The sequence below is a fragment of the Solea senegalensis genome, linkage group LG15 (genome assembly GCF_019176455.1).
Source record: "Solea senegalensis isolate Sse05_10M linkage group LG15, IFAPA_SoseM_1, whole genome shotgun sequence".
Classification (NCBI taxonomy): Eukaryota; Metazoa; Chordata; class Actinopteri; order Pleuronectiformes; family Soleidae; genus Solea; species Solea senegalensis.
Window position 1 is genome coordinate 22,192,507 of NC_058035.1, and position 16,642 is coordinate 22,209,148.

The 16,642-nt window shown below is 40.6% G+C and overlaps 2 protein-coding genes across 5 annotated transcripts; one reads left to right on the plus strand and one right to left on the minus strand.

Annotated features, from left to right (window-relative positions):
* The first annotated feature begins 1,692 nt into the window (after positions 1-1,692).
* tk2 (thymidine kinase 2) lies at positions 1,693-9,641 on the plus strand. The gene is made up of 10 exons (XM_044046547.1): positions 1,693-1,932; positions 4,107-4,144; positions 4,725-4,799; positions 4,969-5,022; positions 6,016-6,105; positions 6,203-6,276; positions 6,657-6,745; positions 7,113-7,192; positions 7,851-7,931; positions 8,743-9,641. Exons 1-10 carry the CDS (start codon positions 1,743-1,745, stop codon positions 8,827-8,829), a joined length of 858 nt encoding a protein of 285 aa, XP_043902482.1. The 5' UTR covers positions 1,693-1,742; the 3' UTR covers positions 8,830-9,641.
* Positions 9,642-10,234: 593 nt separating this feature from the next.
* Positions 10,235-15,817, minus strand: si:ch211-189a15.5 (spermatogenesis-associated protein 2). 4 transcript variants are annotated; one of them, XM_044045021.1, is made up of 7 exons: positions 15,366-15,816; positions 14,259-14,368; positions 12,775-12,901; positions 11,985-12,110; positions 11,271-11,805; positions 11,111-11,134; positions 10,235-10,541 (listed from the first exon to the last, which is right to left on the minus strand). In XM_044045021.1, the coding sequence occupies exons 1-7, from the start codon at positions 15,705-15,707 to the stop codon at positions 10,438-10,440; spliced, it is 1,368 nt and encodes a 455-aa protein (XP_043900956.1). In that variant the 5' UTR covers positions 15,708-15,816; the 3' UTR covers positions 10,235-10,437. The 4 variants fall into 4 exon arrangements, with proteins under 4 accessions (XP_043900956.1, XP_043900955.1, XP_043900954.1 ...); XM_044045020.1 differs by having other exon boundaries at positions 11,253-11,805; XM_044045023.1 differs by having other exon boundaries at positions 10,422-10,575; positions 11,253-11,805; positions 15,366-15,817.
* Positions 15,818-16,642: the final 825 nt, after the last annotated feature.

A 16,642-nucleotide genomic window follows, 5' to 3' on the forward strand; every position in this document is an offset into this window, starting at 1 on the left:
AAGATATCCGGCAAATCCGAGAAAATTGGACGTAACCTATGCCTCGAAGTTCATCCTGACTCAAACCAGGGTGAGGAGGCGGGGCTTGGTCAATCCAGGTGTAATTTATCCTGGTAACTTGACATTCACATCTCTTTGAAGTCGATCCTGAAGTTGATCACAGATTTACTGATGCAGAGATGAAGAGGACGTGTGTCGCCAAGCAACCACAGCTTATGATGAAAACTTATGAAGAGATGAAACACTTGATATGATCTACTTATGAATAAGTAGAACAATATAAATATTTGCAGAACTAATTTTGGCAAAAATAAATAGTTTTACGCTATAAACTTTAAACCTAATGTATAAAAAGCACTGTATTTGTTGTTCTTATTAGTTTTTGCAGATGAGCTCCTCAGTCACTGAAACCATCATATTTGCACTTTAAAGACTTATCTCTGAGTGTGATTGAAACCCTCCATGTGTGGATGTGGATCTGTGTTAGTCACTGTAACACCTGTGATCTTCTGTGATCTTCTGTGATCTTATGTGTTCTTCTGTGATCTTCTGTGATCTTCTGTGTTCTTCTGTGTTCTTCTGTGATCTTCTGTGTCTTTCTGATCTTCTGTGTTCTTCTGTGATCTTCTGTGATCTTCTGTGTTCTTCTTCTTCTGTGATCTTCTGTGATCTTCTGTGTTCTTCTGTGATCTTCTGTGATCTTCTGTGTTCTTCTGTGTTCTTCTGTGATCTTCTGTGTTCTTCTGTGTTCTTCTGTGATCTTCTGTGTTCTTCTGTGTTCTTCTGTGTTCTGTGATCTTCTGTGATCTTCTGTGTCCAGTGAAGGTGATTGAGTGACATCTGTGCACTGTAGCAGCCTATGGCCAGTAGATGGTGCTAGGCTACTGTGCTTATATTGAAAGGGTGTTGCCAGAATTGAAGTCAGTTGAATGGATGGTCAGTGGAAGATAAAGTTTCATGGATTGATATCACAAATACATGAGCCTCTGACTTTATCACATACAAATCCTGCCTTTACTTAGATGTGTCTATTTGAGGAGTAAATAAAGTAAATAAAGTACTTTGTCCAATACAATTCAAACCATAAATACTAATAATGGATTTCATCCCACATCAAATTTAGACAAAAAGTATAAGGAATTTTGACTCTTGGTTACTCCAAAGTACACAATAAAAGTACTACATATACTACTTGCGTGCATGAAGTTTATAAAGTACTTTGTCCAATAAAATTGAAACCAAAACCATAAACTATTATTAAACACAGTGGATTTGATACTACTTCAAAAATAGATGAATAGCCTCAGTGTTGTATATTAAAGTGAACTTTGACCCTTGATTACTCCAAAAGTACACAGTGAAAGGACTGCATAGTACTTGTGCATGACATACAAGTACAAGTATTTAGTCCAATAAAATGAACACCACCATCTAAAAATATTTTAATTTGTTTGCCAATGTGAACTTTGACTCTAGATGTCTCTGAATCTCACACAACTTATGCATGAAGTACAAGAAGTACTAAGTGTAATAACATGTACTATTGATAAACTATTGATAAAAAATAGTGGATTTGATACTACTTCAAAAGTAGACGAATAACCTCTTGTTCAGTAATGTTAACCTTAAGTATTCATGGGAACATGTGTCTGACGTCATGCGAAGAAGAAGTCTGACGTTATCCCGATAGGTGCGTCACGTGACAGGACGTCAGCGGAAGTGTGTTTTCGCCTTGTTATGAGATGTGGGGGATAGCAGGTGCTGGTAGAGCCGGTGTGTCGCTGTTGTTCAGGCGGGTTCCCAGACTCGTGTCCGCTCACTGCGCTGCAGGATGTAATATTTGTTTGAGGGTCGCGGCCGGGGTCCAGACCTGGGTCCAGACCTGGTTCCAGAGCAGAGCATACGTCCGCACAGGGCCGCACCAAACCCCAGGTCAGTGTCACTGCCTGTGTGTCTGTGATGCCCTGAAATATCGTTTTTGTTTGACAAAGTAATAAAAAGTATTTGAAATTGAAAACAGGAACTGCCTGTCGTGTTGGTTTATCGTCTGTAGCTAACGTTAGCAGTGCTAGCTAGCCTAGTGACGGCGTAAACAGGAAGTAGATTCATGTTTACTTATTTAAAACGAAACCAAAACCTCAATGTATTTGTTACATCCAAAAAAAACTACATACATATAAAGAAAAATAATCCAAATGACAACACATAATCCATAGAAGACAGATCGTAACACAAAGGTAAAAAAAATAAAACAAATTCTAAAGAGTATGAAGGAGATACTATATTGTATAACGTGGTATGGACCCTAATGGGCTGCAACAATTATTCGAATGATATATTTTCAATTAAATATCAAACCACTTTAATCATTTCTGCCAAATGTGAACATTCCCTGCACTTGGTGCATATAAAATCATCAAAGGATTCTTGGACAAAACATAAAGCAGACATCAGAGAACGACATCATCTTGAGACCAGCACACTTCATGACATTCATGGACCAAAAAGACATTTTCATATTTCAACATCAACATGAAAACAAGCGCGACTCGCAGTTCTGAAGTGTCAACTCTGCAGGAGTTATGTTTCCAATGTTCAACAGCTTGTCATGGCTTTTACTTCAATGTAACTTGAATGTTAAGCTTTGTAACAGTAAAAGAACAACGCTTTTAAATGTCAGCACCTGCACGTGACTCCCCGTGTTTCTCAGTGTTTACATCACATAGCACCTGGAAACATCCCTGTGCTGCAGACGAGAAGACCTGTGTTATTTTAAAACAGATTTGGAGTGCGACACGACTCATGAAGTCATATTAAATTCTCCTACTTTGATTTGACAAATGCTCCTTGTCCTCATCTGCTGCTGCTGCTGCTGTATACACACAAACAGAAGCTGGTTTTTTAGGATGACCAGCATCTCTCTATTAATCCAATGGACATCTGTTCCACCTGTCTGTCTGTTAATTCCCTTAATAACCCTTAATGTCCAACAGTTTATATAACAGGCCACTTACTAAGTGCACCAGTATGTGACTTTGGCCCTGTTGGGATAAAATGTATTCTAACAGGGCCAAAGTCACATGGTAAATGGTCTATATTTATATAGCACTTGAACTTTGCCATTCATTCATTCATGCCTATTCATTCCCACTCTTTAACATGGGAAACATGTGCGGTTAGGGTGTCTTGCCCAAGGCACGTAGACTAGCGGTGTCGAGAATCGAACCCACAATCTTCGAGTTGAAAGACGACTTCCTCTACCACTGAGCTAGCGTCTAAATTGAAATAGTGAAATAATCTTGCTTCATTTTCTATAAGTGAACGTACAGTGGTGACATTGTAAAAACTGCTGTATCAGAGGTGGCCATTTTAGACCACCATGTTTTTACAGTAGCCCACAATAGACAAACGAAACACATTTTGGTTTTTTGATGCTAACCCAAGGCTACATTGTTACAAGAACACACTTGGAAGGGAAGGTGACGAGTATTCAGCTGCAACTTCACCAATACATTGTGCTGAAAAGGAGCTTAGAGAACTTTCTGAAACTAAAAGACATGTTAGTCCTAAATGGAGCAGCTCTTGGTGTAGTAATCCACAAAGCTATTTAGTACTGAAAGCCCACGTCATAATTATAAGTTACTTATTTAGTAGTTTTAACATATGACAGACAATCAAACAAGGTGGGTTTATACCAACTCTTTATTTTTACAGTATTTGGGTAGTTTCTGTTGTCTTTATAATTTAAAGCAAACACAATCGTTTGATGGCTTCACCCAACCACTAACCATGAGTGAAAGAAAAGCTTTTGTAGTGTTTGAATGGTGGTTAGGGGGGAAATTACTGTTTGGTCTTGTATTTACCTTAAAGGAAAGAGAGTAAGTTTAAATAATCGGTGACCTATACGTTAATGAATGTCTGCAGATCATGTAACCTGCAACATTTACATGTTGTACAACAGAGTTAAAAACATGAATGAATAATAGAATAAAAAGAGTCCAGTCCACACAGCCCTGTGCCATCTGAGCATGTTAATGTCTTTATGTCTTTATGTCCCTCTGAACTGAGAGAGAAGTCTTGTCTCACTGTGTTGTCTTCCTTCAAAGGAAAACTTATGCGGATTGGAGAAGAGAAGAAAATGGTGGTGAGTCCCAGCACACATTTATATTCCATGTGTCCTTTGCTCCTAGTATGACGTAAAGCTGCTGTCAGACTTTCTGGAGGTTGATGTGAATTGCTGTGGTTGACGTTATTTACATTTGACAGTGATACTAATTAACACAGCTCATGAACCAAAGGTCGCCTCAGGTGTAAGAATAAAAACAAACTTTACAAACAACCAAAATCATTGTTAAACCCTCAAAAACTGTAGCTCACATCTCCTCTACAATCAGTTTGAGCCCTTGAGCTCTGGAAGATGCTGCGTAGTTCCCCTGGCAAATAAGAATATTTATTTTTATTTTTTTCTTCGGTTTTTACAATTGTCTCTTATTTTTCTCCATTACTTTTATCACCATCTTATCTTATTTTAAATGTGGTTTTATGACTTTCAGTGAGTCTCTTTTTATGAATTTATGTTGGTGAGCCAAAAGCAAATATTCTATTCTATTCTATTCTATTCTATTCTATTCTATTCTATTCTATTCTATTCTGTTGTATTGTACCACTCAGTTGTGTGGACATGCTTGTTAACAGTCTGTCTCCTTGCTGGTCACTGATTTTAGATCTGTATTGAAGGGAACATTGCCAGTGGGAAGACGACATGTCTGGAGTATTTCAGCAAAAGCAGCAACATAGAGGTACAGCAAAACAAAGTACTTCTTAAAGTTCGCTTACAACTTATGATTCTTTTCATTTGACGTTGTTTTGGCAATAAAATGAAAATAATTGTAAAGAAATGCACGAATGGATTTCCTTCCTTTTCATGAACATGAATGTTCACTAACGTGTTCCGACTCTCTGTTCCAGGTTCTTACAGAGCCAGTCTCTAAGTGGAGGAATGTCCGTGGACACAACCCTCTGGTAGAGTGATGACTACATATCATCTACATACATTACGTGTACTGTCGTAGAAGAGCGGAGAAACCAGATCACATTTAAAAGCTAAAATCACAGAACATTCAAAATGGTTTTGTCCACAAACCAAAATGTTTTAATGATTTCTTTGTTATATGGAGCAAAGAAACCAGAATATATTCACATTTAAGAAGTGGAAAAATCAGAGGACTTATTTTGACTATTAGAAAACAAAAAACTGATTAATCAATTATCAGAATAGTCAATCAATATGTTTCCTCTATGTAAATCTAGAGGACAGTAAATTATTGATGGTGGCACGGAATCTGTTCAAACATGTGATGAGTGTGACTGAGAGCAGCCACTGTCACAATACAGTGTTAGTGGATCAATCAATTCCTTTTTGAAGTTTTGAAATCAAGAAAACTCTTTTTCAGACCTGGAAATGTTTACTTTGGAAAAGCTTGTGAGCCGAGTGTGACCCAGTCTGATATCAAACATGTCCTGAGACTCACTTGTGCTTACACATATGACTCATATTTACAGCGTGCATTATAAGCGAGCTAACTCTTACAGGATGGTCATCAGCAGAAATTGCAAATTCATGTGACATTTTTGCTGCAAAGCCTGTGATAGGCCTAGTTCATCTAAGAGTCCTATGGTCACTTTGTTAAACTACTTAAATGGTAACATTTTTGAAAAACCCTCACCTGAATATAAATTGAAATAAACAAACAAATAAATAGTTAATGAGCCCTTTGCGCAGCAGCAATTCTGAAAGGTCAGAGTAGGACGGGACACATCGGCATGTACGCTAGCAGAGCTGGGAATCAAACCCACAACCTTTGAGTTGAAAGACGACTTGCTCTACCACATAAACTGAACAGAGCCAATCTCAATCTGTGCTTTCCCAACTGTAACATATCAAAATGGCTGCTGTACAAAGGCCCCATTGTGTGTGTGACTGTTTGTGTCATGTGTTTGTTTCTGTCCTCACAGGCTCTGATGTACCAGGATCCTGAGCGCTGGGGAATCACCCTGCAGACCTACATTCAGCTCACCTTGCTGGACAGGCACTTGTCGTCGATAGTAAGCACACGACAACCCATGTTATTGCTTTGTGGCTAACACACTGGTAACTATGGAAAATGAGCTCTATGGGCTGAATGTTTGTTGTTGCTTCCAGTCAGCTCCTGTCAGGATGATGGAGCGCTCCATCTTCAGTGCTAAGTACATCTTTGTGGAGAATCTCTTCAGAAGGTAAGGTCACCTTCAGCAGCTCACAGAGACAAACTCTCCTGCTAACTGCTGACTGTTAACTGATCAGACAACTAGTCTCCGTTTGGTTGTATGAGACTCTGACAGAGTCAGGTGTGTCAGTGTGCATGTCCCCTTTACCTAGAATTACTTACTAACTTACTAGTATCCCCACTGGCTGCCATGTTACCTTGACAAGTGCTGTTGGCTCTGACTGTGTGTTCAAAGTCTGTCACCTCATCATGTGATATCACAGTGTAGTTATTTATCTTTGAACCTTTCTTAGAGCAACTGAAAAACGAGGTCCATACAGAGAATGTAATCCATGACAAACTAACCACAATGATGTTTATATGGTCATAACAATGCTGGTGTTATTGCAGTGGGAAAATGCCAGAGGTGGACTTCGCTGTTCTCAGCGAGTGGTTTGACTGGATCACCACGAACATATCCCTCCCTGTTGATCTGATTGGTGAGAAGAGACATCAGCACACATTTAATTAAGGCTGCATATAGAATATTTAAGTAGACAAAGGTCATTCTAATATCTATAGAATTTGACATAAAACCAAAAAATCATTTTATGAAAATCTAAATTGCTCTCTCTACTAATAGTCTTCATTGTACAAATTGCTAGCATATTAATCAACTTTGATCCATGACTCAAATTAAGTTGTGTTGCGTCCTTGAATTTGAAGGCATCCATTCTGGAAAGTCATTGAAACGTCATTGAAAAGTCTTAAAATGTGATGTGTGTAAAGTCCTAGAAAGCACAAAGTAACTGTTGAATAGTGGTGATCATTGTTGTGCGTTGAGCGATTCCTTTCCTCTGGCTCTAGTTTACCTCCACACGTCTCCTCAGACCTGCCATGAGAGATTAAAGCACAGATGCAGAGAGGAGGAGAAAGTCATTCCACTGGTGAGAAGTAAAACCTCACACGTTCACACCTGGAATTAACATCTGCTCACACAGAAATAGTGTGTTTATTCCATTCAGTTTATTTGTACAGCGCATAATCAGGACATACGTTATCTCAGATACACACGTTCAGACAGGACACTTAGAGTCAGTGATGACGTGTTTATACAACTATGATGTCATAGTTGTATAAGCAGCAAATAATCACATGAATGACGGCTGAGTTCCATTTAGCTCGCTTAGTTTCAGGGTGATGAACTGGACAGAGATTCATTGTGATTAATCCCGAGTTAACGATGACATTAATGCGATTAATCACAATGAAAGTGACGTCTATTGATATCGAATGACATTTAAATGCACATTGTAGTAATATTCTGCCCTGTATCATCCAGACCTACCCCACACTACTGTAACTATTTTGAAATCATCAGTCTTCATATGGTCAGAGGACGTCAGCTGAGGAGGCGTCTTCAATATGTCCTCAACATGGACTTACATTCACACATGGAAAAGAACAGTGTGTGTGTGTGTGTGTCAGAGACAGAGAGACATTTTACACCCAAACTCAGAAGTGAACAGAGAGATGGATGTAACCACAGGTCTGAACAGGTCACCAGTTTGACATCATGTGTGTTTATCTGCATCTCATCACCAGGAGTATTTGGAGTCTATCCACCAGCTCTATGAAGACTGGCTCATTAAACAGACCTCCTTCCCTCTTCCTGCTCCTGTTCTGGTGAGTGACACTTCTCTTTGCTTAAAGGCGTAGTTGACCTTTATTTATTTTAGGTTTATTAAAATATTAAATGTGTGGTTGTATGAGGTTCTGACACAAATACCTTTGCCCGCCAAACCAAGTATTGCCCAGGTGAACTCAGCCGAGTCTGCACATCCAGTTACTGTGTTTGGCTCCTGCTGCACCATAGACCTTCAGTCGGATTGAGCCAGACTTGAGCCAGACTTGAGCGGGCCTGGGTGCTCTTCACAGTTCCCACCCCTGGATTAAACCTGGGAATATTAGAAGAAGCCACTACACAAAAGACAGTGACAAAAACATGGTGAAATTCAGGCCCGTACATCTGTTGGACTGACAAGGAGACAGCTTTAAGAACTCAATAGTTTACAATAATGGATAGTAGGAAGTCATGCTAACAACTGAAAAGGAGACGCATCACCACCTGATGATTCCTCACCAGTACTTTTATAATGTGACTATTGCTGCCAGAACACAAGGAAAACAACATTTTAAAATGTCAGTGTTACACCACCCTCCATCTACACATGCTAATGAGTTCTTCTGTGACTTGTGATATTTGAATTGTTTGGATTCACAATGGACTATGGTGTTTTACAAACTCAATTTCATGTCCAGACAAAAGGCTGAGATTAAGCAGTGAACATAAGTTTCACTTTCACAGAGCGCTAAAAACAAAATGTCCCCGTGTCTTTAGTAAGCATGGCCATGCCTGTCTCATGTCTCTCTCCCTGTCTGTCTGTTACATGTCATTCAGCAGACACTTTTAAGTCGCGTGTGTCTGTGTCTGTAGGTGATCCCTGCTGACCACGACCTCAAGACGATGCTGCACCTGTACGAAGAAAACCGGGACAAGATCCTAGCAGCTCCCTGTGTCTGATCCACAGACAACACTGGGCTGTTACATTAAAGCTGCAGTAGGAAACAGGAAAGTGTTGAATGTTAATCCATAATTATGGATCACGACTCTGTCCTGACTTTATCCCTTCAGATCAGCACAGACTGACAGGCTCCGCCTACATGTTCGGTTGTGACTGTTCCACTGAAGTTGAAACCAGTTCATGCTGTGGCTGATGGGTGTGAACAGTGTGTGACAACCATAGAGTTAGTATGTGCTCATGTTGTGTAACAGCCATGACACAATGTTCCTGCACTTAAGTAGAAGTGAGGGTGGAGAAGCTTCAGGACAAAGGAAACATTCCACTCATCCTCACTTTGTTTATGGCGTCAAATGCGCTGACATTTATCCAGTGTTGAGTTTTTATCCTCGATGTTCCTCTGTGTAATGTGATGCACAGCCTTGTGTCTCTGTTAGAAAGAGGATTCTTTCACATGAGTTAGTTTTGTAATGACAACTGAGAACACACACACACACACATATATATAGTTATATTAGAGGGAGCGGGTCACAGAATCCACGGCTCGGTTCATATCATGGTTTTCAGTTTGGTTGTTTTTTTTCTATTTTTTTTACACTCTAAAATGACCATGTATCAGATCTATACCCTAATAATTAGATTATTTATGATCATGTCATGCAATCATGCAAAAACTGCTGCGGTAGCATATTTGAAGGGTTGCTGCTAGCATAAGTAACGCCTGTTGTGCAGTGTTTACATAGTTACAGTTTTGTCCACCAACAGTAAATCGACGTGTGTGTGTGTGTATATGTATATATATATATATGTGTGTGTGTGTATATATATATATATGTGTGTGTATATATATATATGTGTATATATATACACATATATATATGTGTATATATATACACATATATATATGTATATATATATATATACATATATATATGTATATATATATATATACACATATATATGTGTATATATATATATACACATATATATATATGTGTATATATATATATATATATATATATGCACCATTGCTTGTATACAAACAGCTTGTATTACAAATACATGTTTTGCCACATCAATAAAAGTGTGTGAATATTGTGCAGTTGTGATTTTGTGTTGGTCAGATGAGCTGATGTTATCGAATGGGTGCTTGAAGTTATTGAAAACAACAAACAGTCATGTGACTGAATCATTTGCTGATTAGACAGAAGGATGTGTTATTCCACAGACATCACATGACACAGTTTGGCTGCTTATAGCATGAACACCAGAAGTGAAATCATCATTTCAGGTTTGTATGTGTAAATGTGTGTATTAACCACACCTGTGGCTCCTGATAGAATAAATGTATACCTGTGTCTCCTTTAAAGCTTATATTGGTTACTATGGACAAAAACTAGTGAAACATTTAAAAGGACAGGGTTTTATTCCAAAAATAGAGAATATAGAGAATTGGCACAAATTCTGTACTGAAGCATCATATTTGTTGTGTAGGTGTTTGATTTAATAACAGGTGACATAGACGTCATCAGTGTAGCTTCTTCTGTGCTCGTCTTCATTACTTGTCTCGTTTGTGTCATTTATCTCCTCTTCCATCTTCTTGCAGTTGCCTACAGAAAGAGCACATCCATCTTCTCTGACAGCTCGTCCAGCTCCTGCTGCTCATCCATGGAGCTCAGAGAAGGAAGCTCTGCTCTGTCCACTCTCTTGTTGTCTGTGAAGATGGAAAGTTTCACGTTTCATGGGTACTGCAGGATGAATTTGAATAAATGTGGATATTATTATTATTATAATAATTATTACATTGTGACATGATATGGTCTGAGATTTTGAAAATCATCATATTGTGATAAAGTATTTGTGATGGTTTTAAAGGCTGTTACATTGATGATCATCATATTCATTATATTGAATACATTTGTCAAATAAACTATATCATATATAGTACTACACATTTATATTTAAATAAGTCACTTAATAACAATACATTTCATTGTTTCTTAACACATATAACCCTTACTTAACATCATCCATCCATATATCATCCATCCATTCATCTTCTACTGCTTCATCCTCCACATGAAGGTCGTGGGGTGCTGTGCTAATCTCAGCAGACATAGATGAGATGGGGTCACACCCTGGACTATTTTCTAGATATCACTAACGGTCCAGGAGTGACGGCAAAGAGACGTAAGTGTGCTACATCCTGTCAGCAACGACAGGATGTAGCAGAAGAGAGTCTAACCCTAACCTGTCCAGGGTGAGTGTCTGTGTGTGTGTTACCTGCTGAGGGCTGATTCTCGGCGTGTCTCAGACTCTCTGCGGGTCTCAGACTCTCGGCGGGTCTCAGACTCTCGGCGGGTCTCAGATGTCTCAGACTCTCGGGCATGTCTCAGACTCTCGGCGGGTCTCAGACTCTCGGCATGTCTCAGACTCTCGGCATGTCTCAGACTCTCGGCGGGTCTCAGACTCTCGGCATGTCTCAGACTCTCGGCACGTGTCAGACTCTCGGCAGGTCTCAGACTCTCGGCACGTGTCAGACTCTCCTGGGTTTTGTCTCCAGCTCTCAGTGTGATGTGAAGTGACATGGCTTGAGGACCACTGACCTCACCACTGTCACTGTAGCTGCTGCTGTTTCCATGACAACCATCACTTCCAGCATCATTTTCATCAGCGTTGCTTCTGCCCTCCTTGCTGCTGACTGTTGTAGGTGCAGCTTTTGAGGTTCTTTTGAGGAGCTCAGAAACTTTAATGTCCTCACTGTTGATATTGCCAGCAGCGTGAACACCTCTGCCACCACCGCTCCTGACATTTTTGATTTTCTGAGGTTTGTCTGGTACCAGAGGGCGCCCTCTAAAGGCCAGGTCAGGGTAAGTCCTCTGCATCTCCATGATGGACTGGTCTGCACTGATGAGGTGACTCCGTCGAGGTTTGGGCTGCGGGTTCACTGTGAGTCTGGTGTCTGAATAAAGAGGAGCCTGCACACAGCGGTACACTCCTTAAAAATGCTATCAAACATTATATATATTGTCACTTTTTTCAATAATCAAGTTTGAACTCATTTATAATGATAATGATTTCTAACTGGATGTGCGCGCTCTGCAGGATTCTAAGGCGCAATAAATAAATCTTTCTCTTCCTCTGCGCTCACTCTCACCTCTTTTCTGTCCACCTCTTCCTTCTTCTCCTCCTCTTTCTGTTTGCCTTCTGTGGTTTCCCTCCTTTCTCTGGGCTCCTCGGGTTTTGCAGGCCCTGATCTTCTCTGCAGAAACTCCAGCAACTCCTGCAGCAATTACCAAAGGCTGCATTTTTGCACATATTTGTCTACTATATCTACTATTTTAACTTTAACATTAACAACACACAGGCTACTCCTGTGGTGGCAGGGGGGGCCCCACATGAAATTCAGCTTGAGGCCCCATAAAGGCCCCACATGTTAAGGAGCATTTTGTTCAAAAAGCCACTTTGACACAGCTGAATAATTTGACAAATAAAATGAAAGCTGGTGATAATGAGTCACAGCTAATGTTGGGCTAATGGGAGCAGGTAACGAGATGCATTCAAAGACCGTGGTAAATTTCATCACTTCTGTGGGATCTGGAGGAGCTTAGAGGACCAGGTTTAAGATGTGTTCAAGAAACCTCGTAGATTTCATCACTTCCGCAAACAAAAATACAAGCCACTCCCTAAAAACCTGCCTCTGCTGCCACCATGTGATAATATCAGCGGTGTCACAAATCGAATGTTGATTGAAACGACGTCACAATGTCGACCGTGGAAAGCAAAGGTGTAATCGAGGATTTAACCTCAGAGGAAAACACACAGTGCAAAGCACAGGACATCTCCCGCCCCACATGTGACCTTATTCTGTGGATTTACACATTTACTGGTTATTGCTACATTCATATGGTTAATAGACAGTTGAAATGGATGGTTGTCGCTCTTACCTGTGCTCCAACTTGATCCTTTTCTAGAAGTTCCAGGAGGTGAGAACATTGTACTCTGGCCAGCAGCAGCTCAAAGCCCACCAGGATGACTCTGTCCATGTTTACATGCTCACAGAGTCTGTACTCACTGAAATCATCACACAGTAATGAAGAAACCAGCAGTGGATTCAGAAATCGTGATCGTGAGAGTGAAGCAAATGCTGTAAGTAGTCTTTTCTTTTCTCCTTATACTAACCTTCAGTTCAGTATAATACTGTGCTGTTAAAATGGACTAGGTAAGCTTCCTGATTAGCACACCTAGCAATAATGCTAATATGAGCCACCGTGTAACAGGACTTTAGACATTCTTCTTGATTGGTCAATATCTCCTCATGCTGGATGTCGTCTGTCATGAGGCGCTAAGATTCATTACAGGCCCCTCACACACCATCGCACCTCGTACTCATTATGGTCTGTGTGCAGACTCCTGTCTGTCTATCTATCTATCTATCTATCTATCTATCTATCTATCTATCTATCTATCTATCTATCTATCTATCTATGCATCAAATTCAGTGGCGGCTGGTGAAATGTTTTTAAAATATTTTAATGAAAAGAATAAAAAGCATCTAAAAAAAAAAGCAGCTGATGTGGATCAAGGTGGTGTCTGATCGATTAAAGATTAGAGAGAAACACACACACACACACACACACACACACACACAGGGAGAGACACAGAGACACACACACACAGGGAGAGACACACACACACACACACAGGGGAGAGAGAGACACACACACACACACACACAGGAGAGAACACAGACACACACACACACACACACACACACACACAGCGAGACACAAACACACACACAGGAGAGAGAACACACACACAGGAGAGAGACAAAGAGACAGAGAGAGACACACACACACACACACACACACACACACACACAGGAAGAGACACACACACAGGGAGACATACACACACACACAGGAGAGACACACACACACACACACACACAGGAGAGAGAGACACACACACACACACACAGGGGAGAGACACACACACACACACACACACACACACACACACACACACACACACACACACACACACACACACACACACACACACACACACACACACACACACACACACACACACACACACACACACACACACACACACACACACACACACACACACAAAAAGGGTTTTATTTGTTAGACAAAGGACAGCCAACACTTTACTCAAGTAAAGTTAGTAAAGTTAAGCGCTGGACCCGCCCACCATTGTGCATTACATTAGAGTCCAGAGTAAGAAAACCCTTAAAGGGACAGTTCAAGAAGCAGTCACACGAGGGATGAGAGGAAAGGAAGCTTTAGATTTAGTCTATGATATCAACTCTGGCTTTTCCCACCAGAGTCCACAGAGGAATTAAGTGTTTTTAGCTGTGTGGGACATGGAAGCAGACTCTGTGGTTGTCCTCCTTACTTACCTTTGAGGAGCGTCAGGATGAGGTAGGTAACCAATAGAAGCCAGAACTGACTGAATGGTGGTTCTGCTTAGAACTGGTAGAAGATGGTAAACAAATGGGCCGGTGTAAGACTACAAGAGAAACAGAACATGTCATCTGTTAGATAGACGCGTGTGTGTGTGTGTGTTACTGTGAAAGATGATTGTCCCAAAGTTGTTCTGTGTTTAGCTGTTACACCTGCTTCTAATTCTACTGTTTACTCTGTTCTGTCAAAACACAGTCAGTTATGTTTCTTAAGAATTTGGCATTCATTATTTGAAGTGCTTGTTTGGTTTAATTGTTGTTTGATTGACAGATGTGAGAATATCATGGCATGACCTGTTGTGCTGCTTTGAGAGGTATATATTGTCTTATTAGGCGAAAGCAGTTTAAGTTGCTCTTGACAGTTCTGCACAGCTTCTTAACATGTCTATTAAATTTAAGCTGAGAATCTAAAATGACACCAATTCAGAAATGGTAATCCACTGAGGACAGCACATGTAAAGATAATCTGAGTTGAACTCTTGAAATCACTGTAAAACACGTTATACACGTTTAATGATATGAAGAAAATAATCATCATCATCATCCATCGTCTACCACTTTATCTCAGCTGACACAGGGCGATAGACGGGGGGGTCACACAGTTCACCAGTCCATCACAGAGACACACAAAGACATTTCACAAATGATGACAAATCAAAAATAGGACAATTAAATTGCAAAATGCAATTTGCTTTTTATTGTTTGAAATTGAAATTTTGATTGAAAGGTTATTTATGGTGAAGCCGTGCTATCAAGTTAACCCTGATAGAAACACACACACACACACACACACACACGTGCCTGGTGTGTGTCTGTCACTCATTCTAACAAGCCTCTGTTGCTCATATTGGCAAGCACAGACAGACAGACAGACACACAGACAGACAGACAGAGCCACCAGAGTGAGTGAGTGAGTGTGTACAGACCTTGAGTGTGTTGAACTCTTTCTTTCAGAGTAAAGAAAGAAAGAAAGTGTGAGTGGGTGAGTGCGTGAGTGAGTGGGTGAGTGTGCGTGGGTGAGTGGGTGAGTGAGTGTGTACAGACCTTGAGTGTCTTGAACTCTTTCTTCCACGGCTGTATGAACAGGTTGACACACAGAGTCTCCAGCAGCTCCGTGGCCTTGATGACGCCTCTCAGGTGTTGACTCACACTCACACTCCCCCCGTGGGTCTCACCCACTGCCTGGTAGAACGGGAACACGGTGAAAGGCTCTTCAGGTCCCGGCTCCCTCAGCAGGTAGTGAGCCGCTCTCTCCGGCAGCCCGCTGTCCCGGAACGACCCAGCCTCCGGACACGACTCGAGGTACCACCTGACATATTCCTGATAGAGCTCTTGGCGGGAAACGTTGGCCCGGTCTCGCGCTGCGGTACCGTCCCGCTGCTGCATTTCCGTCGTGGTTCACACAGCTCAGTAAACCTCTGTCAGAATGAGGAAGTAGCCTGACCAGCAGACAGGCTGTCAGACAGACAGACAGAACTGACTGTCAATCAGGAAGTGAAAGTGAGAGCAGAAAGGGGCGTGTCCACACACGTTTGGGGGCCTGAGTTTAAAGGAACTCCTGGGGCCCTTAATTGAACTAGTGGGTTTGTCGTAGTTTTGCACTCTCCTATAACCAATCATGGAATTTAAAGGTTGTCACATTTTAAATATTATTGTTATTGTTTAAATAATAATAATAATAATAATAATGTGACTGTAACAGTCAGAGCTACATCAGCTTCACTCCACTGAGCCAGAGGCTGGAGAGGTAACAGGGTGTTTACTAATGTTTCACTCTTTCACTGCTTTGTTTTTGGTCAATTCTCCCATATTTTAGGTAATCCTTTTTTCCAGGTAATTTTCTTGTGTAAGTCATCGTGCATTCGTGAAAATCAGGGCATGATAGGTATTCAAAACATGAATGATCACGTCCCCTCATTGTTTAATTGCTTTATCTGACTTTTTCTATTATTGATTGATGTGTTTCAGCATATGTATATACTGTTGATATAATGTTAAACATCTGTGCATGAATTAACACCAATCATTTGGATCACCAGTCCATCACAGGGACACATGCTGTATAGAGACAAACAACTATTCACTCGCACACTTACATCTATGGTCAATTCAGAGTGTCTGATTTGCCTTAACCCTTTAGCTTTTATAATATGAACATTTTATTTCTTCCACTCCTGATTCTTTTGTTCCACCCTGTGAAGTGCTTTGACTTATATTACTTTGTGCTATATAAATAAAGTCTGATTTATGGATTGATTGAGGGTCAGTTCTCATGTTATTTCTAGTTTATTAATAACAATGGTAATACTTAGGCTATGGAG

Excerpts from the sequence above, each read along its gene's own strand:
- tk2 (XM_044046547.1), top strand. The coding sequence starts at position 1,743 with ATGTGGGGGATAGCAGGTGCTGGTAGAGCCGGTGTGTCGCTGTTGTTC. Across the intron at positions 4,145-4,724 it reads GAGAAGAGAAGAAAATGGTG|ATCTGTATTGAAGGGAACAT; the intron begins GTGAGTCCCAGC and ends CACTGATTTTAG. Across the intron at positions 5,023-6,015 it reads TCCGTGGACACAACCCTCTG|GCTCTGATGTACCAGGATCC; the intron begins GTAGAGTGATGA and ends CTGTCCTCACAG.
- si:ch211-189a15.5 (XM_044045019.1), bottom strand. The coding sequence starts at position 15,707 with ATGCAGCAGCGGGACGGTACCGCAGCGCGAGACCGGGCCAACGTTTCC. Across the intron at positions 12,902-14,258 it reads CATCCTGACGCTCCTCAAAG|TGAGTACAGACTCTGTGAGC; the intron begins GTAAGTAAGGAG and ends TGATGATTTCAG. Across the intron at positions 11,806-11,984 it reads AAGAGGTGGACAGAAAAGAG|GCTCCTCTTTATTCAGACAC; the intron begins GTGAGAGTGAGC and ends CGCTGTGTGCAG.